We start from the raw sequence: 24231 nt of genomic DNA, 5'->3' as shown, positions 1-24231 counted from the left end.
GATTTGAACTCTGGTCCTAGTGCCCGCTGTGCTCACTGCCTTATTGTTAGAGCCACCGCCCCAGCCCCCCCCCCCAACTATGGTCCCTCCATCTTTTATTAATGTATCATATAGTGTCAGCTAAGATGTCTCCATTTCAGTTTAATCCAGATTAAGATGTTTCATGAACTAAAACGGGTCCTGATTTTCACTTCAGTTGGGTCCAAGAAGGATTTTCTAGACCCAGGGAAGTTTTAACTTAAGTGACTTACCCTCTTCTACCCTCGCCTAATAAGTGGCACTATTCTTAGGTCTCTACATTCCTGTAGATGATGAACAAGGTAGCAGGGGAGACTGCAGCAGCTGGAGCGGGAAGGACCTTGCACCGTAGTGAGAAATAGGGATTTCATTCGGAAGCCCACTGGAAGTCCCCTGAAGGGCTTTAGGCAACGAAGCTCACTTAGAGCAAACCTAGTGTGGAGAATGGATTGAGGGAGGAAACACCGGAAGCCGAGGGGCCAACCAGGAGGTTTTTGCAGAAAGCTGGTTGAAGGATTGGTAGTTTGAGGCAGGGTGGATGGAAAGCAATGGATGGAACTGACCGGTGGGAGGGAATGAATATGGGGTTAGGGGAGAGGAAGAAATTGAGGATAACAGTGAATTTTTGGCTTGGGCACCAGGAAGTTTCTCTTACAGACTTAGAGAACAAGGGAGGGAGAATGTTTCTGAGGAGGAAAGCCTAAAAATTTCAGGTGTTTTGCAGTTGACTTTAAGGTGGGACATCCAATGTATGGTTCTGAGGCTTAGGAAGGAGATCCTGGCTAGAGATAAAAGTGTGGATGGAAATTTGTGCATTTGAGAGTGCTTTAGGTGAAGACAGAAGAAATCCTAGGGTGGATCTTGAGGTAAGCCAACGCCTAAGCAATGGGCAGAGGTAAGGCGCCTGGAAAAGAAACTGGGTCACAGCCAGAAGGGCTAGAAGGAAACCAGGCAATACACAGTCGTGGAAGGTGGGTGGAGAGCACTTCTATAAGGAGGGAGAGCTCACAGGGTCATAGGTTAGGAAGAGGCTGAGTATCAGGAGGACTAGGCAGGGTCCCCTGGCTTTAGTGACAAGGAAATTATGAGTGACTGACTGAGGACAGTTCAGGTGGAGTGGTGGAGGCCATAGCTGACAAGTGATTAAGAAGTGAGCAATTGGTTAACATAGACTTTTTTTTTTTAAAGATTCTTGGTTCTAAAGAGAAGAGATGATGCTAGGTAGCTGCAGGGGCTAGCAGGGGGCTGAGGACATCTATGTCTATGTTTTCAATCACATACCTATCTTTTTTTTTTTTTTTTTTCTCTTTTAGATTTAGGGACTTGAACCTATTTAACTATTGAAGGGAAGGAGTACAGGGGGAGAAGATTAACATAGAGAGGAGAGTAGAAGATGAGAGTATGTTTGGAGGAAATGGGGTCCAGGAAATGGGATCAGGGCTTGAGTTGTTCTAGAGATGATGAGGAAAGAAGCTGGCAAAGGAAACCTGAGAAGACCTGCTTGGAGTGTTGAGGGCCAGGTGTGGCTGGAGGCCATCAATTTAGATCCACTGTGAACCCTTCAGTGGTGGGACTTTTCTGTGTACAATTAGCTGTCAGGGCATGGGTGTAAGGAAGGTGGATAGCTGGACTCTATTGTTGGAACCCTTCATATCAGAGGAGCTTTTTGTACATGGAGAAGAACACAAATACCCATATTTTATTGTTTAATCTACTAACTTCATAAATCTACTTAAGCAGAAACTGTCAAAACATTTAAATGCTATTTTATAATCAATAAAGTATATTTTACAGATCAAATAGTTTAAACACTGATTACAAACTTAATCAAAGGTTCTTGCATATTTCAGTAGAATTACCAGTCTAATAAGTCAGCTTATCTAAAAATTTCAGATATTTTAGAAAAGCATGCAAATTATTACAAGGATTCTAAAATTTATTACACATACACTTAACCCACTATAAAAAATGGGTTTGTAGACCCAATGGACATTATCGCATTTCAGACCAAATTTTGAATTTGGATTATCCAAAAGAAGAACGATCTCAGTTTCAGCCCAGGTCTTGGAGTACCTGTCAACTAATTCTTGGTTGGGACCTGGGAACTGGTTAACAACCCAAGGTGATTAAAACCTGAGCCAGTGTTCAGCTTGTACGCCATGGGCCGTCTTCAAGCCCACCTCTTTCACATGCATTGTAGTATATTGCAACCGGATGCCTTTACTATAAGTGATTTCATCTTTAAGCTTAATGACTGAAGAGGCAGAATGGGAACCAAAGCTGTCCATGCCCTGATTTCTGGACCCTGTGATGTGTTATGTTACATGCAAAAGGATGTAATTAAAGTTATAGACCTTAAATAGGAAGATGATCCTGAATTTCCTGGCTGGGCCCAATCTAATCACATAAGTTCTTACCCTTAAAATCAGAAAACTTTCTCCAAGGGAGTTAGAACAGTACGGCAAAGGGGAGGGAAGAGAGATGAGAAGTGTGAGAGGGACTTGGCCTGTGGTTGATGGTTTGAAGATGGAGGGTGCCAGGGACCCCCAGAAGGAACTGAATTTTGCCAACAGCCTGAATGAGCTTGGAAGGCGACTGCTCTCCTGTTGAGGCACTCAGCCCTGTCTGCCGAAACCTTGCTTTTGGCCTTGTGAAATCTGAGCAGAGATTCCAGGCATGCCTTGCCAGGCCGGATGTCTGACCTCCAGGGACTGAGATAATAAGGAGGTACTGTGTTAAGCCAAAAGGTTTGTGGCAATATGTTACACAGAAAAAGAAAACGAGCATACTGCCTTTCCTGTCATCATTTGCAAATTGATCTGACCCAGTTGCCTTTTTAAAAACTTCTAGTTGTTTACCCTGATATCCACTCTCTTCTTACTATAAAACTTCTGATTTTCAGCTGGGCATGAGTGCCTGGAATAAAGACTGTATTTTCTAGTTTCCCTCCCAGGTTTGGTATGGTCATGTGACTAAATTCTAGCCAATGAGATCTAATCAGAAAGCTTCTTTAGAGGGGGGTGTGTCTTTCTCTTTTCCTCCTTCCTTCCCACTGGCTCTAAGGCTGATGTAATGGAGAGACATCTTGGGTCATGAGTTGGGAAGCTAAGAATGGTAGAAGAGCAAGAGGGGAAAATTGTCTTTGATGATCATAAAATTGCCATCCCATCCCTGTACTTTTATTTTGCAGACTCTTCTATAAAAGAAAGAAATAATCTTCCAGCTTAAGTCATTATGATTTGGGGTTTTACTGTTACAGACAAACTTAATCCTTATCATTTTGCCTCTTTAAAAAAGACTTATTTTATTTCTTTCTCCCCACTCCCTTGTTGTTTGCATTTGCTGTGCCTGTTTGTTGTGTGCTGGTCTTCCTTTTAGGAGGCACTGGGAACCAAACCTAGGAGGCCCGATGTGGGAGGAAGGTGCCTAATCGCTTGAGCCACCTCCACTCCATGCTTTGTGGTGTGTCTCATTATGTTTTTCTTCCTGTGCCTCTTGTTGCATTAGCTCACTGTGCCTGCCCATTGTGTCAGTTTCCTTGCCTTCTTCAGGAGGCACTGGGAACTGAACCAGGGACCTCCCATGTGGAAGGTGGGAGCTCAATCACTTGAGTTGCGTCTGCCTCCCTATTTTGCCTTATTAACATCTCACTATAATTAGTAAGATAACAAAGTGGCTTCACTTCCTAGGAGATGAAGGATCATGTTTGAGCAGAAAGCAATTGTCTTTTGACTACTTCATCATCTTGTAATAAACTGTTGGACTCTCTTTTGTCCTGGTTGTAATGTGCTGATCAGTCTCTTTCATTCTTGGCATGGCTCCAATTTTTTCTGTTATTTGTTTTACTCAGAGTTCTCTGTACCCTCCTTTCCCTACATATACAGTTAAAGAAAAATAAATGTACTTTATGAACAGACAAAATGCCTACTATATTTCCATTCCTGTACTTACCAAAATTCAATTTTAAAACATCCTATTATTTTCACTCTTCTTCACTCCTTTGTAGATTAACTACCTTTTTGCACACTTTATAGTGACTTCTTCTTTCCCAAGTATCATCATTATGGATTCATGGATTTTAAAAATTCACTTTGCTTCAATTGCCTATGTTATTTCCTTTTTTAAAAAATATTTTCCTTTTGTTGGTCAAATTGTCATAACATGGCAAGTGGGAAGCTCTTTGAATTGGTTCTTTTGTCTTTTCAGCGCTATTCTATACATTTAGAAAAGTATCCTTGCTTTCTGTCATCAGTAACACATTCCAGGCCTAGTGTTATTTAAGGCATGGAGTTATTCTCCAAGGAATCCTGGGCCCTCAAATATTATTATATTTGAGATAGAAATCCTGGTGCTAAGAACACATATAAAATTGTTCCTGATGCTTCTACAGTATTTCATTGACAAGATATGAAAAAGATATTTCTTTTGAAAACCACAAATTCACATTAGTATTTCCTATTTAACTCAAACATTACTAATTCCTTTTTTATTAGACTCTAATACATAAATACATAATTCTACATTTATTTTCTCTGTATGTGCTTATACCCCTCCAACTCTGACCCAAACTGCAATTGCATCCTCTCTCTTTAGTGATCTAACAATGTCTCACCCATCACCACACTCCAGTAGCTTTATTGAGTTTCATCCATGGTGGGCCAATGGACTGGTGTGTGTGTGAGAGAGAGAGAGGGAGAGAGGGAGAGAGGGAGAAAGAGTGAGAGAGAGATAGAGATATTGGCAGGAAAGTGGTAAAGGGATGGATCATGGAATCCAAGGTCACGGGAAGTTTAAGAAGAAGTGTAAGAAGCCTGCATGGATCAGGAAAAAGAAAAGAAGTCACGCCATAGGTGGGAACAGGTAAGGTAAAGGTAACTAAGTGAGACATCTGGGAGGAAAGAGGTGGTAGCCAAAGCGTGGAGTGACTTCAGAGGTGGAGCAGGTCCAGGAGGTGGCCAAGTGAGAGAGGACGCATGGTCACGGGTGTGTTCCATGGCACGGAGCTCTGTTACTTGTCCATGCGTGAGCCTCTCTACACCCCTCCAGCTATCCAAGGCAGCTCCGGAACCCTGCTCTTAGCTCCACTCATGGAACAACTGCCAGAGCACATACACACCCCCCATGTCTTGGGAGAGGCGAGAGTCAGAGTTCACCCAGGACCTGACCCAGATGGACGCCCAGACCCCCCGCCCGCTGACTGCCTACCCTGGTGTACCTGCAGAGTGTGTACCATGTTCACGCTGGGTGCACCTGCCTTCTTGCCCCACCAGCCATGACCAGGCTGCTCCATGGTCCTCTCCATACTCTTGCTCATGGCCAAGCTGCCTGTCCTTGCCCGTACGGTGCTGGCTCAGCTCCTTACTGCGTGGGCTGAGATCTGTGACGCTGGCACTCCTCAGAGGAAGGAGCCTGCAGGGTATGCCGAGGCTGGTCCATCTGGTTCCCTGTGGGGTTCTGTCAGGCTCACCTGTGTCACCTGTCCACCAAACAGCCCTGAGCAGGAGGCTGGGGGAGGGTGGACGGGAAGAGCAAGGTCCCTAACTGCCCAAATCCTGCCCTGATCCTGGGGCTGCAGGCACAGAGATGCAGTGGGGAAGTTGAGAGGCATAGGAGGGGCAGGTGGGAGGGGGCCAGGTCCAGAGACATCAGAGCGCTAATCTTCGCTGTTCTTAATCTTGGGTGTTTGGTACAGGGTTCCATGCAAAGAGCGGGATACAGGCAGCCAGAAGGAGCCTCTGTCCTGCCTAAAATGCTGCTTCTGGGGCAGGAAAGAGCAGAGGGCAGAAGGCAGCAGTCAGAGGCTGGGTTTTCATCCTTTAAAAACCTGGGCCCTTAGAGTGGGAAGATGAGGAAGCCAGAAAAACTTGAGTATTTCCAGCCACCCAGGAGGTTCCCCCGGCGCAGGCGCAGGGACACCCGGTCCCCAGGGTCCAGGGGTAGCAGCACAGAGCTGGTGGCTGCCTCCCGGGTCACGTCAGGGTCGTTGGCAAAGGCTGAGACGACAGGCCACGTGTTTAGCATCAGGCTCACCTGGGGAGGGGAGCCCAGTCAGCACCCCTTCTCCAGCCCTGGGTTTCCCTTACCTCAGAACCCTCACTTTCCCAAGGGCTTCCTCTCTTTTCTGCAGCCCCAGTGAGGGACACTCTGGAATCCTGGAAACCTGGGGATGAGTGGACTCTTCTGGGGGACCGAGGGGTGGCCAGTGTCTGGCTGCACATCCTCCACCCTCTGCGAGGCTTTCCTCCCAACCTCCCCCAGGACACAGAGTAGTGGAGAGTCTGCTCTGGGGACAGCCGGGCTCCACTCCCTCCCTCCCCTGACCCCACTCCCCTCCTGACCTGGACGGTTTGGCGGTTGTACACCTTCACCACATGGAAGCGGAAGCTGTAGACGCCGCGGACAGGGGCCACGAAGGAACCTGATGTCCGGTCAAAGCCACCGCCCTCATTCACCAGGACCTGGGGAAGCAGACCCTGCTGAGTGGGCCTTAAGGGGGTGCCGGTGGCTCAGCGCAGGTACTACTTGCGGTGCTGGGGAAAGGGGTAGTGAGTAAGGAAAAGAAGGGGTGGCAAATAGGATCCAACAGGAGGAATGCATGGATTCAAAAGAAATGGCGAGAAGGGGCAAGAAGGGGTGTATATGAGCTGAGAGAAAGGAAACAGTGGGGTCGAGGGGCGACCGTCCTCGTTAGGGGAAGATGTAGGGGGCTGTTTCCTTAAAATCAAAGGGGCAGCAAAGTGGGCTTGGATGGTTGATTCCAGGGTCCTCCTAGGTCCCATGGTGGGGACGGGGGGCAGGGGGCGGAGGCAGGATTACCTGGTCAAAGTAGATGGCCCCACTGGTGCCGTTGCCCGTCTCCTCCGCTGGCTCATGGTGGTGACTTCGGACTGCAGCAAATGCCACTCTTCCAGGGGGTGCCTCTCCCAGGGCTGCTCCCCCAGGTCCCCCTGCAGCAGCTCGGCCAGGCTCACAGACCACCAGGCACTCGCCTTCTAGCAGGATGGGCTCTGCCGCCTCCTGGGCCCACCCGGCCCCCAGGAACAAAAGCATCAGGGCCAAAGGCAGCATGGGACTGGCCAGAGGACCTGCTGGCTGGCCTTGCTTTGCTCCCAGCATGTCTGAGTGGCCGGGAGACCCACCAGGTAGGTCTTCCGTCCCCTCTCCCTGTTCCTTTCGGTTTCCACTCCTCTCCCCAAGGTGCTTGCCACCCCTCACCCTGCTCCTCAGCCCTCTCTCTCACGGTCACCTGGCCTTGGCACCTCCCTCTCCATGCCTGTCTGGGCCCCATGGCTCTGTCCTGCCTCAGTCCATCTCTCCTGCTGGCACTGCAGTTCCCTCCTCCTGGCAGGGCAGGGCATGACAGCAGCTGGGCCCCAGGAGGGAGAGGAGGGAGAGGAGGGATGAGGCGCCTGACGGGACCGCCTCGCCCCTAGCCGGGAGGAGCGCGGGTGTGCACTGCGTAAATACGGGTAAGTCTGAGTGTGGATGCACGTGTGAGCTTGTGAAACAGTTCCTACAGCTCCTTCCTCATTCCTCCCCTTTCTTTAAAATACGTCGCAAGTCTACAATCCTCCGTGGTATCTTTTCCATTTGTTGGAAAAAGGAACCCCTTTGTCTTTACCCCGCAACCTCTTTGGCGGGAAGTGCGTGGGGCAAGAGCAGCACTAACTGGTGACCTTGGGTCAGTCCCTTTCCCTCTTTGGTCTCCCTAATCCTCATCCTGGACCGGATGAACCGTTAAGACTCTTTACCTCCAATTTTTAATGAGTGGGTGTTCCTCTTCAGCGAAAAACAATTGCCCAGAACTAGCGAGAACCGGGAGGAAAAGCGGAGGGAGGCGCAGAGAGAACCGCTCGGGGGCGGGCTGGGCTGAGCGATAGCCGCAGCACGGTCCGGGACCCGGGGGTCGCGGCGAGGCTGAGCGGAGAGGAGCGGGACCACCGAGGGGGAGGGGAGGGGGGAGGAGGGGGGTGGGGGAGGAGGGGGGAGGGTGGGGAGGGGCCAGAGCGAGGAGGCCGCCCCCCGCCGCCGGGCCCTTTCCGGGGCCTCGCGCAGGCCCTGCCCCCAGGTGGAGCTGCGCTGTCTCCGCCCCAGGACAGGAAGTGATTGAAAAAACATTTCGCTAGGATGGGAGGAGAGGTCCCCGCCGGGTGAAGAATCCGGGAAGGCCCCCCCACGGACTCGCGCCCCCGGCGCCGCTACCCTGGGCGTGGGGGCCCGGGCGAGGTTGGGGTCCCGGCGGACACAGGGAGGCGTCGGCGGACCCCAGGCCTGGCGCGGGCGGCCGGGACTGGTAGGCGCCCCATCCCCCTTCCCCAGGAGCGGGGACCCGGGGGCGGGAGTTGGGAGCGCGACCCGGGCGGGGGCTTCCCCGCGGCGGCGCGGGCCGTGGGCGGGGCGCGTCCCGCGGGGGCTGGGTGTGCGACGCGGGCCTGGAGTGGGACTCCGACGGCGGGGGAAGGGGAAGGGGACGGGGTGGGAGTGGCAAGAACCTCGGAAATGGCAGACCCGGGATCCGAGTGGACAGTGGTTCAGGGCCCTGGTGAGGATTCAGCTTTAAGAGGCCGCTTTGGACTCGAGATTACAGAGCCCCCCGAGGAGAGGCGTACCCAGGACTCTGCCTGCAGACCGAGCTGGAGTCCCCGACCCTTCGTGCCGATGGCTGTGGCCATTTTTAAAAGGCCAGAGGCCATCCCAAATATCGACTTTGTTGATCCATGATTCTTCTCGAGAGGAAAGGTCCGTGTTGGGGTAATCTGATGTTCGCTTCCCTCAAGATGGACCAGATGCCTTTTACCTCTTGGAGTTGTTTACCAGAATTGAGAACTTGGTGTGGACTTCTGATAGCTGGTATGGGCTGGGAGACACAGGGCCCGTGAAGCTCTGAGCTTCCTCCTTTCCTTCCAGGGCTGGGCAAAGCAGCCATGCCTACCTGGGGGGCTGGCTCCCCATCTCCCGACCGCTTTGCAGTGTCTGCAGGGGCCGAGGTCAAGGTGAGGGAGCAGCAGCCCCACGTGGAGCGCATCTTCAGTGTGGGGATGAGCGTCCTCTCCAAGGACTGCCCTGAGAACCCGCACATCTGGCTGCAGCTCGAGGGCCCTAAGGAGAACACCAGCAGGGCCAAGGTAAATGCCCCTCCTGCCATCTGTCCAGCGACAGGTGACTCCCACCCCACAGAGGCAGAGGGGAGGAGGAAGCTGGGCAGGAGTTTTTACTTCTTGGTTGTCTCATCTTAGTGCTCCAGGGCTTTGAAAGACTTCTCACCTCTATAATTGTTTGGAGTTTCGGTTTCGTTTTTGCAGTGAAGGACCTGGGAGTGATTATTCAAATCAATTTGTGCTACTTGGAAAGAATAATCAGGCTAAAAGGGCTGGCCCACCAAGGAATTCACTGTGGGTTGGGAGGCTGGGCCTCATCGGTTCCTTTGGAGTTAGATAGGTTTCAGCACAGGCTGTACCACTTATCGGCGTTGTGACTAGAGTCAGTTTTCTTTTCTATAAAATGGGAGTGGTAGCATTACTCACTTCATTGCATTTATCGTGAATGTGATAAGGCACATAAAGCATAAGTTTAGTAAAAGCAATGATGATCATTACGGAAATACACAACACCTACATATAGACATTAAGTATTTCAAAAGAGATGACCCCGTAACCAGTTAGTTATAATGACATCTTAAATTACGTTCTCAATGGAAATACTGACCCAAGGCTGTCAGTCAAAAAGAGAAAGAACTGGGAAGCGGACTTGGCCCAGTGGTTAGGGCATCTGGCTACCACATGGGAGGTCCGCGGTTCAGACCCCGGGCCTCCTTGACCTGTGTGCAGCTGGCCCACGCGCAGTGTTGATGCGCACAAGGAGTGCCGTGCCATGCAGAGGTGTCCCTGTGTAGGGGAGCCCCACGCGCAAGGAGTGCGCCAGGTAAGGAGAGCCGCCCAGCACGATAAAAGTGCAGCCTGCCCAGGAATGGCGCCGCCCACACGGAGAGCTGACACAACAATATGACGCAACAAAAAGAAACAGATTTCCGTGCCGCTGGCAACAACAGAAGCGGACAAAGAACACGCAGCAAATAGACACAGAGAACAGACAACTGGGGTGGGGGGAGAAGGGGAGAAAAATAAGTAAATCTTAAAAAAAAAAAAGAGAGAAAGAACTGAGATTCTTGGTTTCTTTTTATCTTGGGGCTCCATTGCTCTGCTCAGGCATCCTGGAACTCAGAGCAATGAGGCTGAAGGGGTGACCCGGCCGCTTAGGATTCCAGCAGTTTCCTTTTTTCTGCCCCTTCTTCCCTCCTCTCCAGGAGTACCTGAAAGGTCTGTGCAGCCCAGAGTTGCAGGATGAAATCCACTACCCGCCCAAACTACACTGCATTTTCCTCGGAGCCCAGGGCTTCTTCCTTGACTGCCTGACCTGGAGCACATCAGCTCACCTGGTGCCTGGGGCGCCTGGTTCAGTGATGATCAGTGGCCTGACGGAGGCCTTCGTTATGGCTCAGAGCCGGGTGGAGGAGCTGGCAGAGCGGCTGAGCTGGGACCTGCAGCCAGGGCCATCCCTTGGAGCCTCTGAAGTGCTGGGAGACTTCTCTGCCTTGCTGCAGTCCCGGGGGGATACCCACAGAGAGGCCCTGCTGCAGCTGCCCCTGGCTGTCCAGGAGGAACTGTTGAGCTTGGTGCAGGAGGCGTCCCGGGGACAGGGGCTGAAAGTGCTCTCCTCCTGGGAGGGGAGGAGCCCAGGCCTGCTGGGTGCTCAGCACCTGGGAGTCAGAGCTGCCCTGAATGAAGGCAGGGAGTCCCAGGACACTGGATCAGGGGGATGGGGAGAGTCTAGGGGAGGGAGACATGGTATGGAGAAGGAGGCAGGAAAACAGGGTGGTCCCAGGGAGATGGATTTGGGGTGGAAGGAGCTGCCTGGAGAAGACACCTGGGAGAGAGGAGTGGCCTTCAGGCCAGAGTTAGGGGGCAGAGAGTTAGGGGAGGCAGGGCCTCCGAAGGGGAAGGTTCTGGAGAAGGAGGGGGTGATTCAGCAGAGAGGAGGGGTATATGTCCAGGGTGAGCCGCCCAGTGCCCATGGCCCTTCTCAGAGGGCAAGTCAGCCTCGGGGAGCCTCCCTTCTCCAGAGACTCCACAATGGGAAAGCCTCACCTCCCAGAGTGCCTAGCCCTCCCCCTGCACCTGAACCCCCGTGGCACCATGGAGATCGGGGAGACAAGGGAGACAAGCAGCAGACTGTGGCTCGAGGCCGGGGATCTCCATGGAAAAGAGGAACCCGGGGGTCCAACTTGGTAACTGGCACGCAGCGTTTCCAGGAGGCCCTGCAGGACCCTTTCACCCTGTGCCTTGCCAATGTCCCTGGCCAGCCAGACCTCCGCCATATTGTCATTGATGGCAGCAACGTGGCCATGGTGTGAGTACCCGGTGGGGCTGGGGGCCCTGGGGAGGAGCCTGAGACAGGTGCCTCCGTCTGCCTTGAGGATATGTGCTGAGGGGCCAGAGTTCTGTGCCCAGAGTTGTGACTCCTTGCCCCTGCAGGCATGGCCTCCAGCACTACTTCTCCAGCCGGGGCATTGCCATTGCCGTGCAGTACTTCTGGGACCGTGGGCACCGTGACATAACTGTCTTTGTGCCTCAGTGGCGCTTCAGTAAGGATGCCAGAGTTAGAGGTGAGCTGGTCCTGGTCTTTTGTAGCCTGGGATGGACCTTGTTTCTACCTTAAGGATAACCCTGTGTGTTCCTCTTCTTCTGTAGAGGGTCACTTTCTGCAAAAGCTGTACTCCCTCAGCCTGCTCTCCCTCACCCCCTCGCGAGTCATGGATGGCAAGAGGATCTCCTCCTATGATGACAGGTACCTTCTTTCCCAGCCCCAGGCTTATATTCATGGAGCCCAGTGAGAGACTGAGATGGCAGGGAAGAGGCCGGTTATTCCCCCACGTGCCCTTACGATTGGGTAGGTAAACCTGGCCCTGCAGGCAAGATGAGGTGGACTGAGGCAATGCGTTTGCCTATTCATCATTTATCAGACTACCTCATGATCCCTCATCTTGATACAGTGCCTTGCTCTCTAGGAAGTATGAGTTTAGTGAAGAGATTGGAAAGCTGGTGGCATGAATAGCTGACAGATGCCTTCTTACAACCCAGATTTCTAAACAGAGGGAAATGCTCCCAAGAATCTCCAACAACATTAACAAAGGAAAAACCAAAGTAGACCTTCAAAATAATGATTTTAAATGAAGAGTCACAATCCATGAATAATAATACTATACAAATCCATAAGAGAAGGATCACTGGATATAGAATTTGAAGATCTGAATTTGAGCCCCAGATTGTACTACTCCTTGACTTTGTGGCCCAGGTATCTTAGTGACTTACCCTCTTGGTCTCACGGACCTCCTCCATCATTCACCCTCCTTGTGAATATCAAAAGAAGAGGTTTGTGCTTGCCTGATTTAAGGTGCTTGGCAAAAGTAGAGTGTTAGTACCTCTTAACTTCGCATGGACCCAGACAGGTGTGGCAGAAGGTTTTATCTCTATTGGTGACTGAGGGCAACAATGATTAACTATCTTGGCAAAGGCTGCTAGAGGCAGAGAAAGAATGAGAACTCAAGGCTCATGAGTAGAATTGCCAGGTGGTTTAAACAAACAAACAGGAAAGCATTCCCTCCCCAGTGTACATACATAGTATGGAAAATGGACAGATTTTAAAAGTTAAGCAATTAAAATTTTTTACAACTACAAGTTTTTTCTTTATTCTCTGGTATATTATTCAGTTTTAAATGAACATTTTTTTTTTTTAAAGATTTATATTTTATTTCTCTCCCCTGCCCCCCCCCCCCATTGTCTGCTCTCTGTGTCCATTCGCTGTGTGTTCTTCTGTGTTTGCTTGCGTTCTTGTCAGCAGCACCAGGAATCTTCGTCTCTATTTGTTGCGTCATCTTGCTGCGTCAGCTCTCCGTGCGTGTGGTGCCATTCCTGGGCAGGCTGTGCTGCTTTCGTGCAGGGTGGCTCTCCTTGTGTGTGGGGCTCCCCTACACGGGGGACACCCCTGTGTGGCACGGCACTCCTTGCGCGCATCAGCACTGCGCATGAGCCAACCCACCACATGGGTCAGGAGGCCGTGGATTTGAACCTTGGACCGCCCATGTGATAGGCAGACGCCATATCAGTTGAGCCAAATACACTTCCTAAACAGTTTCTAAGCCATATGAGCATGTTTTGTCTTTTCAGATATTTAACTTTTACCCTCAAACAAGTAAATGGTATTTTATAGAAGGGCAATTCACTTTCTTCCAGTACTATTCTGTTTTATACTAGATTCACGGATTATCTATGACACAAAACGTACTTTTCCACATCAGCATTTAAACAATTGAAATTGAAGTTTGAGTCAGTTTTAATGAATTTTAAAGGCGCATGTCTACACATTGTGTAAGACCTGGTAGATAATACACTGTGAAGTTGGAATTTTGTTTAGTGACAGTGAATAAGCAAGGTGGTTCACAGCACAGACCTACTGTGAGAGCATTGCCGAACAAGATAGGACACAACATGATAATAAAATATACTTACCCAGAAAATACCAGGCATATACATTTTTGCTCATTTCCTTACCTTGTCTCCCAAAAAGAAACTCAGAGCCAGACCTCTGTTACACCAGGTTTTTGTTTTTTTTAAAGATTTATTTATTTCTCTCCCATTCTGCCCACCTCCCCCGGTTGTCTGCTCTCTGTGTCCATTTGTTGTGTGTTCTGTGTCCGCGGCACCGGGAAACTGTGTCTCTTTTTCTTGTGTCATCCTGCTGCGTCACCTCTCCATGTGTGCGGCGCCACTCCTGGGCAGGCTGCGCTTTTTTCACGTGGGACGGCTCTGCAGGGCACACTCCTTGTGCGTGGGGCACCCCTATGCTGGGGATACTCCTGTGTGGCATGGCACTCCTTGCATGCAGCAGCCCTGCATGTTGGCCAGCTCACCACACAAGTCAGGAGGCCCTGGGTATTGAATTCTGGACCCTCCATATGGTAGGTGGACGCTCTATCAGTTGAATCATGTCCACTTCCTACACCTGATTCTAATTCCCAGTCCCCTCTGAATCACATTGTCTTTCAAATACTGACTGCCCAGCTAGTACTGGGTGTGTGGCCTGTGGAAGGAAGTGGGAAACACAGAAACAAAACTTCCTGGAATTCAAAGAGCCAGAAGAACTCTATACCAAACACTGCAGGAACTCGAGGAAGGGGCGCCTACTTCTGGCTGGGTGTTGTGGCAAGGGAGGTCTTTGCATTTTCCTTGATTGAGAAGGAGGTGGGATGGTGTGGCTCTCTCTGTTTCTAACCTATTAAAAGATCCCCACCCCTCACCTCATGACTCCTACCAGAGTAGAATTTTGTAGAATTAAAAAAGTAGGGCCCAGGCATCTGTTTTTAAAAAACTCTGTTGGTGATTCTGTTCCCTCAGTGAGGTTTGGGAACCACCGTCCAGGTGGAGGGAATAGTTTGAGACACATGGAAGTCAGGAAGCACAGGGCATGTTTGGAGAAGAGGGTGGAATCTGATCATTGATTTTGGCTGGAGCTGTGGGTACATGAGAGGTAAGGCTGTAAGAGTGGCTGGGAGCTGGGTCCTGGAGGGCCTTGGCTGTCAGGTGTGGGCTTGTGGACTTTATTCAGTAAAGGGCAACTGAAGAAGAATTTTGCTTAGGGGAAGAGCATGTTCTCAGCAGGGTAGACTGGAGGGTTGCAAATGGCAGAAGGCAAGAACTGCCTTCCCCTTTCCTTTCCCCCAGTTGGAGGCTTTTGCAATACCTCAGTTGTAGCATCCTAATAAGTAGGGTGATACGGGGGTACTGGAAAGAAAGAGGACAGAGTGGAAGGCTTTTCAGAGAAAGAACATGCTGGATTTGTGACTGGTGGGGTAGCGTGGAGGAAGACAGGGTCAGAGCGGATCTTACAGCCCCTTATGAAGTGTTGGCTGAGGGCTTGTGGTGAGTACAGGGGATGCTATAGGGGTGCCCTCTTTAAGATTCATCTTTGTTTCCTAACCCACGGCCCCTGAATCCAGTCAGTCACTTGGATGCTGGGCCAAGGTGAGGCGAGGGGCCAGATCTCCTTCACCAGAAGTGGGCCATGAGAGTCCATAACACTCTCGGGTTGGAGCCTTGGACAATCTGAGAACAGCTGCCGTGGTTCTTGAGACAGGTTCATGGTGAAGCTGGCTGAAGAGACCGATGGGATCATCGTCTCCAACGACCAGTTTCGGGACCTGGCAGAGGAGTCCAAGAAGTGGATGGCAATCATCAGAGAGCGGTGAGAGGGCCCTTGCCCAAGAACAGGGCCCAGACTCAGACCTTTTCTAAAACCAGTTCTGCTCTGGAATCCAGGTGGGAACTCTGGGAAGGGGTTGAAGTTGCCTTGAAGGTTGGTAGCCAGCAACTTCTGGTGGTGGTGGTCTCAGCTGTCTGGGAGGTAGGCAGGGCCCCCCCATGACCACATATTCTCTGTCTCCAACCAGCCTGCTGCCCTTTACCTTTGTGGGAAACCTCTTTATGGTCCCTGATGATCCGCTGGGCAGAAATGGCCCCACCCTGGATGAGTTCCTGAAGAAACCAGTCAGGTAACACCCCATTCCTGCAGGCAGCCCCTCCTGCCCTTTCCTTCCCTCGGCAGGGGAGGAGCTTGGGGAGGAGCTTGCTGGTTTGGAGACTTGGCTGGGAGTGTGATCTCAATTTGTGCCAGCTGAATTCTGTAGTAGATTGAGTTGCCTCGGGCTTGTCATTTAACTGCCTCCCAATGAATCCTGACTCAGAGCCTCCTGGCTGGAATGGAAGCTTTCCTAATTACGCAATCAGTGTTTTAAATGGTGTTATTTGAAAGATAGTTGCTTTTAGGTGTAGCCGTCTGTATTCAGAATGTCCTTTGCTGGACTCTTAAGTACAATTACTTGTACTGGAATTAGATCACCTTAGTGGCAGGTTTCCCCTTCCTGGTGTTGAAGAAACTTTGGTGTCCTTCAGAGGTTAAGTTGATACTGCCACTCAGTGGTCAGCTTGGGGAATTTCAGGATTGCTCCCCCAGAGCCAAGAATAGGCAGGGCAGTTGAATGGGGTGGGGAGTCAGGAGGCTAGCTGAACTCTAATTTCTCTCCAGGATGTCATCGGCTCTTCCTGTTCTCTTTGCTTCTTCCCAGGACACAGGAGTCTTCTGAGGCTCAGCATCTTCCCAGGGGCTTTGCAGAACATGGTAAAGAGCAACAGGAGAGAGAAGAGGAGGAAAAAGGCAGTGGTGGCATTCGGAAGACCCGTGAGACAGAGAGGCTCCGGCGCCAGCTGCTAGAGGTGTTTTGGGGCCAGGATCACAAAGTGGACTTCATTCTGCAGCGGGAGCCGTATTGCCGGGATATCAATCAACTGTCTGAGGCCCTGCTCAGTCTCAATTTTTGAGCCTCACCTGCCTGGGTGGCTGCTGCTCCATCAGCTCCAAACCTACCATCCTCAGTCTCTTTTGTGATAGTCCCTCTGCTGCTCAGACCCTGGCCCAGACTTACTGTGAGCTGGTGCTTTGAGTCAGGGAAGCAGCAAGGAGAGCATTCAGAGTAGGGAATGCTCTTGCTTGGGGCACTCTGGGGACAGGGCCATAAAGTGACCTGGTCTCATCTTGAGTCAGGACCTCAACCAGCTTTTAAGAAGCAGAAACTCAGCCTTAACTTCTCAACCTTGCCTTAGTTGAGGGTTTCCGCAGAGAGTCAGACCTGCTAGAAAGTTGAAGTTCTGGAGACAGGGACTGCTGGCTTCACCTTCAAGCTGACTTGGGAATGGAGACTGGATTGGGTGGGAGGGAAGAAAGGAGTCCCAGGTAGCAAGAAAGCTAAGCCTTTTCTCCCCCTTGGCTGCTGCTCTGGGATCCTGGAAAGGCTGTGGGGTTATGTGGGCTGGGTCACAGTGGGGTGTCAGGGAACAGATGGAGAAGGCAGGGGAGACTTGGCTTTTAGTCTCAGCTATGCCTGTCTGTGGTCATGATCAAGCTGCATGGCCTTTATTCTGTCTATAAATCGGGAGTAAAATACCTGTTGGGAGGAGAAATGAGAACCTCTGGGAAAGCTGGGAGGAAAGGTACTGAGACCAAGTCTCAGGTATATATGCCTGTGCCTAAATACGATTCCTAACTTGGACCTCACTTTCAGAGTGAGCTGTGGGGTCCTCTTATCTCCAAGGCATCCACCTGTGCCCTGGATTTTAATGTGCCCTATAATGGCTGCATCCCTTTTGGGCAACCTCCAAATCCACATTTACAAAAGTTAAATTTGGGGGTGATTGCATTACCAAAATACTCTCAGGGTTCCTTTAAATGGCAGCTCTCCTATTGCATTCAGGTATTTGTTTATGGATTAATGATTGTATGGGAAACTCCCTGGTTAGGTGCACTTGCTAAAGTGTTGGGAGCAATCGCCAAACCAATGAAGATGTGCTCTTTAGTGACATTCATTGTTAATGTGATCTGACCCTAACATTTCTCTATAGAACATGTATGTTGCATAAAGCAAGGCACACTTCTGCTGTGTGTGTGTGTGTGTATGTGTGTGTGTGTATGGGGATGGATTATAGTTTGTATCTTGATGAATCAATTATCTGGAAAATGAAAACCAAAGAGTCAAAGTTGGAAGGTGCCAGACCAAGTCCACTGTCACACCAGGACATTTTCTCTCTACCCTGATTACAACAGGTCATCATCCTGTATCTGCAAGTATTCCTGTGCCAGGGAGTTTACTACCTCACAAGGTAGTACATTCCATCTTTGGAGAGTATCAATCATTAGTCCTTCAGTGCAGCCCAAAATACACTTTTCTGTTACTTCTACCTTTGAGGCTGGTTATTCCCTCAGGAACAATACAGAACCAGTCAAATTTCTTTAGAAATTTAGGGTTTCTAAAGAGCTTAAGACCAGATAAATCACTAGGACAGAAGCCCTGAATTCTCTTCTGGCCAGGCCCTGCAGCAGGCTCCTGGGCTTGATTCTTTTCAGGCTCTTTCTGCTCCTCTTAAGTGGTACGGAGAGTTGAGTACTGCTACCCAGTTCCTTATTCCAGCAACTGGCACAGGGAGCAGAATTATGATAGGAGTTCCTGCGTTCCAGAATGCTTGTCCCCTACTCTGATAATTGGTAATCTACACCACTAGACTGTATGACCTGGGCTGGGGCTCGATGAATGGGAGAGGCTGGCTAGGGAGGTGACAGTGACTCAGATAACCCATACTCCCCGAGGAGGAAAGGAGTTTGATTACTCTGACCTGAATTGGGAGCTGGAAGGACTTCTGGTCAAGTTTTGGTAGATACCAGGGTAGGTAAAAAGGGAAAGGGTCCTTGATGAACATGTGGGACTCTTATTCATAGCAGGATTGAATTTGTACTATTTGGTTGCTGCATCCTTCGTTTATTGCTCTTTTCACCTTCAGTATGATGGGACATGCAATAGGCCACAGGCTGACCGAGGACCCTGGTTGACTGAAGTGGCCCCATTCAGATGGGAGGGAAGCCCTAAACTTCAGGATGTTGGCTTTGTCCTGCTGCAGCTTGAAGGACCAGGACCAGTTTGTAATTGTCTTACTAATTCTCTCCCATTTGGTGAGACGACTGAATGTTCTCCTAGACCTGGGCCTTGTCTCCTACCGTCAGCATCCTGATGGTGGTCTGTTAACAGGTATGCAGGGTGACCACAGAATTCAACAGAAATGGGTCTTCATTTCTTTCTTTCTCTAGTCTCTCTATTTTTACTATGACCTCATGCCCCACATTTGTGACCAGATCTTTTAGCAACTGAGAGACCAAGAAGGGGCAGGTGAGTGAGGAGAGATGTTTGCCCGTTGTAACTTACAAAACCTAATTTAGAGGAAAGAGTCATTCTAGCATGACATCTTAAAGTAAATTCCAAGAGAACCTAGGCCAGACAGATGAGCCAAAGCTAGTGAGATAATTTATCTTTATTTCCTAAACTGCACAACACTCTCTACATTGCATAAAGGGGAAGTGAGGTAGGAATGAATGGAGAGGCGGGTATCAAGCTTGGAAATTCTTTGGGAAGAGGTCAAAGGGGTTGAAGTCCTAACTGGATGAGATCACAACCTTGAGATATAGGACAGTCTCTCAGTTAAATAGGTTATAGCAATAAAGGGAGAGAAATATGGAGAAGGAATCCCTAGAAACTGTATGGTTTCAGAGCTCAAGTAGAGGAGCACCTGAGCCTATTCACAGTATCTACCCAGGAGGTCTCTACTGGAAGGAAAGGACACCGGCCCCCTGCCATGAACCCCCCTTCTTAGGCTACAACTTCCTTCAAGGCGGCCCCCAGTTCTGGGAAGGAATACTGGTAACCAGCGGCCAGTGTCCGCCGTGGGACCACCTTCTGGCCCTCCAGCAACATGATGGCACGCTCTCGCCCAAAGATAGCTCGTACAACAGTGCTGGGGAAGGGGATGAATGCTGGGCGGCCCAGGGCAGCTCCCAAAGCCTGGGCAAAATCAGCATTGGTAGTGGTGGAGGCTGGAGCCACTCCATTCAGAACCCCCTGCACATGGCTTGCTTCAAGGGCATGGGCCAGGATTCCCGCCAGGTCCCCGATGTGAATCCAGGGGAAGAACTGGTGGCCAGAGCCGATGGGGCCCCCCAGGCCCAGGCGGAAGGGCAGCAGCATGTGGCTGATGGCACCACCCCCGCGGCCGAGCACAATTCCTAGAGCAGGCAAGAAATGGTACAGAGGAATCTTCTCAGCCTCCGAACAGCCCCATTGCGCTCCTCCCTGTTTCTCAGTTTTTCCTTCCTCACTCTTCTCAAGCTGCCTTAGCTCTGTAAGACAGCTAAGGGGAATGGCTCTCTTCCCATCCTATCTGAAAATTGGCCAGAAGTGGTGGCACTCTCTCTGTAAACTCAGCTCCCCTGATCTCACCATTCCCCCAGCCCGGAGAAGGTGCTCCAACCTTATCCCATGTCCAGGCCCCTGGTCTCACCAGAGCGCACCACCACCTGGCGTGTGGAATCTCCAGGAAGCCTGGCTGCTGCTTCCCATTTGGTTACGAGGTTGGAGAAAAAGTCAAAATCCCCTCCGGGGCTGTCCTCATCATACTCTGCAGTCAGGCTGGGCTGGTAGTAAGCTGTGGGTAGAACAGCATTTGTTTGTCTGGGTGTGCTTGGTCCTGCCCTGGCCCTTTGCGGTCAACGCTACATTCCCCTTGGTCTCAGTTTCCTTGGCTCTTCGGATTTCCTCAAGGGAAGGCACAGCCCTAGATACTTTATCCCTAAGCATCTCTGGAGCATGGGCCTGTACCTGCCCTGGAAGAACTCTTATCTTTGGTTGCTGGGTAAGCTGAGAGGCCACTGGAGTGTAGTGATTGAGAACAAAGCTTGGGTATCTGGTTGTGGAATTTTAATCTAAGCTTAACCACTTGTTAGCTCTGTGACTTTAGGCAAATCACTTCTCTGGGTAGAATGTCTGCATGTGTGAAATGGGAATGAATAATAGTACCTGCCTCATAGGGTTGTTTTTAGGATAAAATGATGCAATATGTGTAAAACACCTAGATTAGTGACTGATGTTTACATTATATCTGTTTGCAGTTTTTTGGTCTCCAAAGTGAAATACAAGAAATGGGAACACTGGTCCTAAAGAACTGTGGCATGAGAAGCAAGGGACTTGAGAGTTGGTGGAATTTCGAAGGCACTGGGAGGAGTGCCACTTCCCTCACTCTCTCTGAGGGTCCCCGTTTCTCAATGAATGTACACAAAGATCGGGAGACTGTATGGATCCAGGGCCTAGGAAATTCTGTGTTTAGATAAGCCCAGAGCCCTGGGGCATGCATACCAGAAGGGCCTCTACCTCTCCGCCCTTCCCTTGGCTAAGGTAAGTAGTTGGTGATTTGGTGCATACCTACACCTGTAACTAAGACCCAGGCCTTGGGGGGTTGTGGGGCCTTTGTGATGGCTCTAGCCAAGATGTGGGTAGTTTCCAGGCGACTGCTGAGTACCTCTTTTTGGAAGGCTTCATTCCACCTGCAAGAGAAATATAGGGGAAATAAAGAGCCACACTAAACAGCATATGTGTATACCCCTTCCTCTCTTTCCCTGGGACACCTATACCCACTTCTAGTAAAATGCTGCAGAGAAATGGCCCATGTCTCCTACAAAGGAAAAAGCCATATCTATCCTGGGCATCCTGAGTTATGTGTGAGGACAAATGTCAGCTGAGTTGACTGGGGAGAGGAGAAGGTGGGTGTGTAGGGGTGGGGAGGGATAAGTATTATTCTGGCAGTTCCATTATCCACAGCTCATGCGTTCTCATCAGAATTAGGCCCTCTCTCCACTTTACGGCCCAGGCTGACCTTCGGAGAGGGTCGAGGATGTTCACTCCGGCCAGGTTGACAGCAGCATCGCAGGAAGGCAGCCCAGAGGTAGAGAGTTCATCCTGTCAGAGAAAGTAGACAGTGCCCCGAGGACCCGCCCCGTGTCTCCAAACAATCCCTTTTCACCAGCTTCTGGAGGACGGACATACCCACGTGATCCGATCAGGCCCAGGCTTCCGGGAAACCAACGTCACTTCGTGGCCCCTCGCTTTCAGCAGCTGGGTTAGCGCCGTCCCAATGAAGCCTGTCCCGCCACCTGGTGGGAAAACACGAATTGCTCATCTTCCCACGGGCTCCATCTGTCCTTGCAAGTGTCCCCTCCTCCGGTGCCAACCCCTGTGACTCCAGACTTCTCCCCTCCTCCTCGTCGCCCTCCCCCGCGATAGAGATAACACAGGCCAGACGGATTAGGGAAACTCGGCTTCCTGGGCCAGGAGCCCAAGGCCCAGCTGTCCGTCAAGACTGTCCTTCCTTGGAAACAGCCTGGCCCGCAACCTCTGGGAAACCCTTCCTCCCACAAAACCCGCCCCAAATCTCCTCTTCCGCCCTCCCTCACCGACAAGCACTCGCATAGCGACCAGGACCTATCGCGCCTGTGCAAGATTCAGAGTTACTCCTCCCCCGCTACCGCGCTCCGTGAGGCTCTTGCTACGCAGGCGAGGCCGTATGGCGTTGAGAATGGGCGTGCCCAGCCTGACGACCCGGATGAATTTAAAGAGGCCGTTCATTTCTTTGGGAGGCGGGCCGGTTGATGTGGGCACGTGCTTGAGGGGCGAGGAAAGAAGAGGGAGCGGGTAGAGGAGGGAAGGATATAGTGCAGGGAAAAAACCTTTTAAAACCGAAGCTGCCCAAGCCCTCGAATTTTGGATTAGTGAGTCAGTAGTTTAAGAGAATGATCAGAGGTACTCTGCGTTTCTTTCTACTTGGCCTGTTCTCTCCTTCTCTTGCTCCTTCCTATTAGCATTTAAACATTTCAAGTTTTCCTCATCTTAAAATAACCAGTTTCCTGGAGGCAACCCAAGTGGCCATCAAGAGATAATGGGTAAAATGTGATATATATATACAATGGAATATTAGTTCACTGTAAGAAAGAATGAGGTTCTGATGGATGTGACAACATGGAGGAAACTTGAAGGCATCCTGTTGAGTGAAATAAACCGGACACCAAAGTGCAATGTATGTTGCATTTATATGAATTAATTAGAATATGCAAATTGACAGAGTCAAACTAGACTACAGGTTATCATAGGCCAGGGTGAGTGGGGAATGGGGACATAATGCTTAATTGGTACAGGATTTTTGTTTGGGGGTAATGGAAAAGTTTTGGTAGTAGCTTGGCATTGTGAATATATTAGGTTGTTGCAAAAATAATTGCGGTTTTGCAGTGTTGAAATTTGCTGTTTGATATTGGCATGCACTCTTTTTTTTAAAAGTACATTGATCACACAGAATGTTACATTAAAAAATATAAGAGGTTCCCATATACCCCACTACCCGCACCTCCCACTGCTCCCACATCGACAACTTCTTTCATTAGTGTGGTACATTCATTGCACTTGATGAGTATATTTTGGAGGCATACATTGGCATAAATGTGGTTATGGTATATGTCATTTTAATGTGCATTTCTTTTGTTGCTAGTGACTTATTACTTGCTATTTATTTTATGTTTATTTTAGACTACGGAAATGATGTTAGACAAAAAGCAAATTTGAGTGATTTTCTTATTTGAGTTCAAAATGGGTGGTAAAGCAGCAGAGACAACTGGCAACATCAACAATGCGTTTGGCCAGAAAGTGCTATCGAATGGGTAGTGCAGTGGTGGTTCAAGAAGTTTTACAAAGGAGATGAGAGCCTTGAAGATGAGGAGTTAGTGGTCAGCCATTGGAAGTTGACAATGACCAATTGAGAGCAATCGTTGAAGCTGATCCTCTTAAATTGCATGAGAAGTTGCCAAAGAACTCAACGTCAACCATTTTGTGGTCATTCAGTATTTGAAGCAAATTGGAAAGATGAAAAAGCTTAATTGATAAGTGGTTGCCTCCTGAACTAACTGAAAATAAAAAAAATTGTTGTTTTGAAGTGTCATCTCTTATTCTATGCAACAAAAATGAAGCATTTCTTGATTACATTGTGATGTGCGATGAAAACTGGATTTTATATGATAACTGGTGGCAACCAGCTCAGTGGTTGGACTGAGAAGAAGCTGCAAAGCACTTCCTAAAGCCAAACTTGTACTAAAAAAAGGTCATGGCCACTGTTTGGTGGTCTGCTGCTGATCTGATCCACTACAGCTTTCTGAATCCTGGTAAAACCATTACATCTGAGAAGTACGTTCAGTAAATCGATGAGACACATGGAAGACTGCAACATCTGTAGCTGGCATTGGTCAACAGAAAGGACCCCAATTCTCCATGACAATGCCCAGCTGTATGTCGCCCTACCAATGCTTTTGAAAGTTGAACAAATTGGGCTACGAAGTTTTGCCTAATCCACCATATCCACCCGACCTCTTGCCAACTGACTACCTCTTCTTCAAGCATCTCAACAACTTTTTCTAGAGAAAATGCTTCCACAACTAGCAGGATGCAGAAAATGCTTTCCAAGAGTTCATGGAATCCTGAAGCATAGATTTTTATGCTACAGGAATAAACAAGCATATTTCTCATTTGCAAAAATGTGTTGATTGTAATGGTTCCTATTTTGATTAATAAAGATGTGTTTGACCCTAGTTATAATGATTTAAAATTCATGGTCCAAAACTGCAATTCCTTTTGCACCAACCTAAATGATTAACAGCAGTGAATTGTATAATTGAAAGTGGTTAAAATGGGAA

At 49.7% G+C, this 24231-nt stretch overlaps 3 protein-coding genes across 5 annotated transcripts; 1 reads left to right on the top strand and 2 right to left on the bottom strand.

Annotated features, from left to right (window-relative positions):
- Positions 1-1681: 1681 nt before the first annotated feature.
- Positions 1682-8115, bottom strand: CBLN3 (cerebellin 3 precursor). Its single transcript, XM_004462534.4, has 3 exons — positions 6835-8115; positions 6357-6476; positions 1682-6048 (listed from the first exon to the last, which is right to left on the bottom strand). The coding sequence occupies exons 1-3, from the start codon at positions 7132-7134 to the stop codon at positions 5851-5853; spliced, it is 618 nt and encodes a 205-aa protein (XP_004462591.1). The 5' UTR covers positions 7135-8115; the 3' UTR covers positions 1682-5850.
- KHNYN (KH and NYN domain containing) lies at positions 6440-17559 on the top strand. Of its 3 annotated transcripts, none has more exons than XM_058293647.1 (8): positions 6440-6533; positions 8926-9143; positions 10322-11424; positions 11550-11680; positions 11766-11862; positions 15208-15315; positions 15521-15622; positions 16196-17559. In XM_058293647.1, the coding sequence occupies exons 1-8, from the start codon at positions 6440-6442 to the stop codon at positions 16446-16448; spliced, it is 2106 nt and encodes a 701-aa protein (XP_058149630.1). In that variant the 3' UTR covers positions 16449-17559. The 3 variants fall into 3 exon arrangements, with proteins under 3 accessions (XP_058149630.1, XP_058149633.1, XP_058149632.1); XM_058293650.2 differs by lacking the exon at positions 6440-6533 and adding an exon at positions 8019-8311; XM_058293649.1 differs by lacking the exon at positions 6440-6533 and adding an exon at positions 8423-8757.
- Positions 17560-18965: 1406 nt separating this feature from the next.
- On the bottom strand, positions 18966-22074 carry SDR39U1 (short chain dehydrogenase/reductase family 39U member 1). Its single transcript, XM_004462539.5, has 6 exons — positions 21952-22074; positions 21545-21651; positions 21375-21457; positions 20924-21045; positions 20007-20150; positions 18966-19731 (listed from the first exon to the last, which is right to left on the bottom strand). The coding sequence occupies exons 1-6, from the start codon at positions 21965-21967 to the stop codon at positions 19319-19321; spliced, it is 885 nt and encodes a 294-aa protein (XP_004462596.1). The 5' UTR covers positions 21968-22074; the 3' UTR covers positions 18966-19318.
- Positions 22075-24231: the final 2157 nt, after the last annotated feature.

The sequence above is a fragment of the Dasypus novemcinctus genome, chromosome 3 (genome assembly GCF_030445035.2).
Source record: "Dasypus novemcinctus isolate mDasNov1 chromosome 3, mDasNov1.1.hap2, whole genome shotgun sequence".
NCBI lineage: Eukaryota > Metazoa > Chordata > Mammalia > Cingulata > Dasypodidae > Dasypus > Dasypus novemcinctus.
This window is presented reverse-complemented; position numbering and strand designations above follow the sequence as displayed.

Coding starts and splice junctions, on each gene's coding strand:
- CBLN3 (XM_004462534.4), bottom strand. CDS start 7,134: ATGCTGGGAGCAAAGCAAGGCCAGCCAGCAGGTCCTCTGGCCAGTCCC. Junction 6,477..6,834: donor GGGCCATCTACTTTGACCAG/GTAATCCTGCCT, acceptor CTGCTTCCCCAG/GTCCTGGTGAATGAGGGCGG. Junction 6,049..6,356: donor ACAACCGCCAAACCGTCCAG/GTCAGGAGGGGA, acceptor TCCCCTCCCCAG/GTGAGCCTGATGCTAAACAC.
- KHNYN (XM_058293647.1), top strand. CDS start 6,440: ATGTCCGGTCAAAGCCACCGCCCTCATTCACCAGGACCTGGGGAAGCA. Junction 9,144..10,321: donor AGAACACCAGCAGGGCCAAG/GTAAATGCCCCT, acceptor CCTCCTCTCCAG/GAGTACCTGAAAGGTCTGTG. Junction 11,681..11,765: donor TAAGGATGCCAGAGTTAGAG/GTGAGCTGGTCC, acceptor CTTCTTCTGTAG/AGGGTCACTTTCTGCAAAAG.
- SDR39U1 (XM_004462539.5), bottom strand. Junction 21,046..21,374: donor ATCCTCGACCCTCTCCGAAG/GTCAGCCTGGGC, acceptor TTTCTCTTGCAG/GTGGAATGAAGCCTTCCAAA. Junction 20,151..20,923: donor GGTCTTAGTTACAGGTGTAG/GTATGCACCAAA, acceptor TTCTACCCACAG/CTTACTACCAGCCCAGCCTG.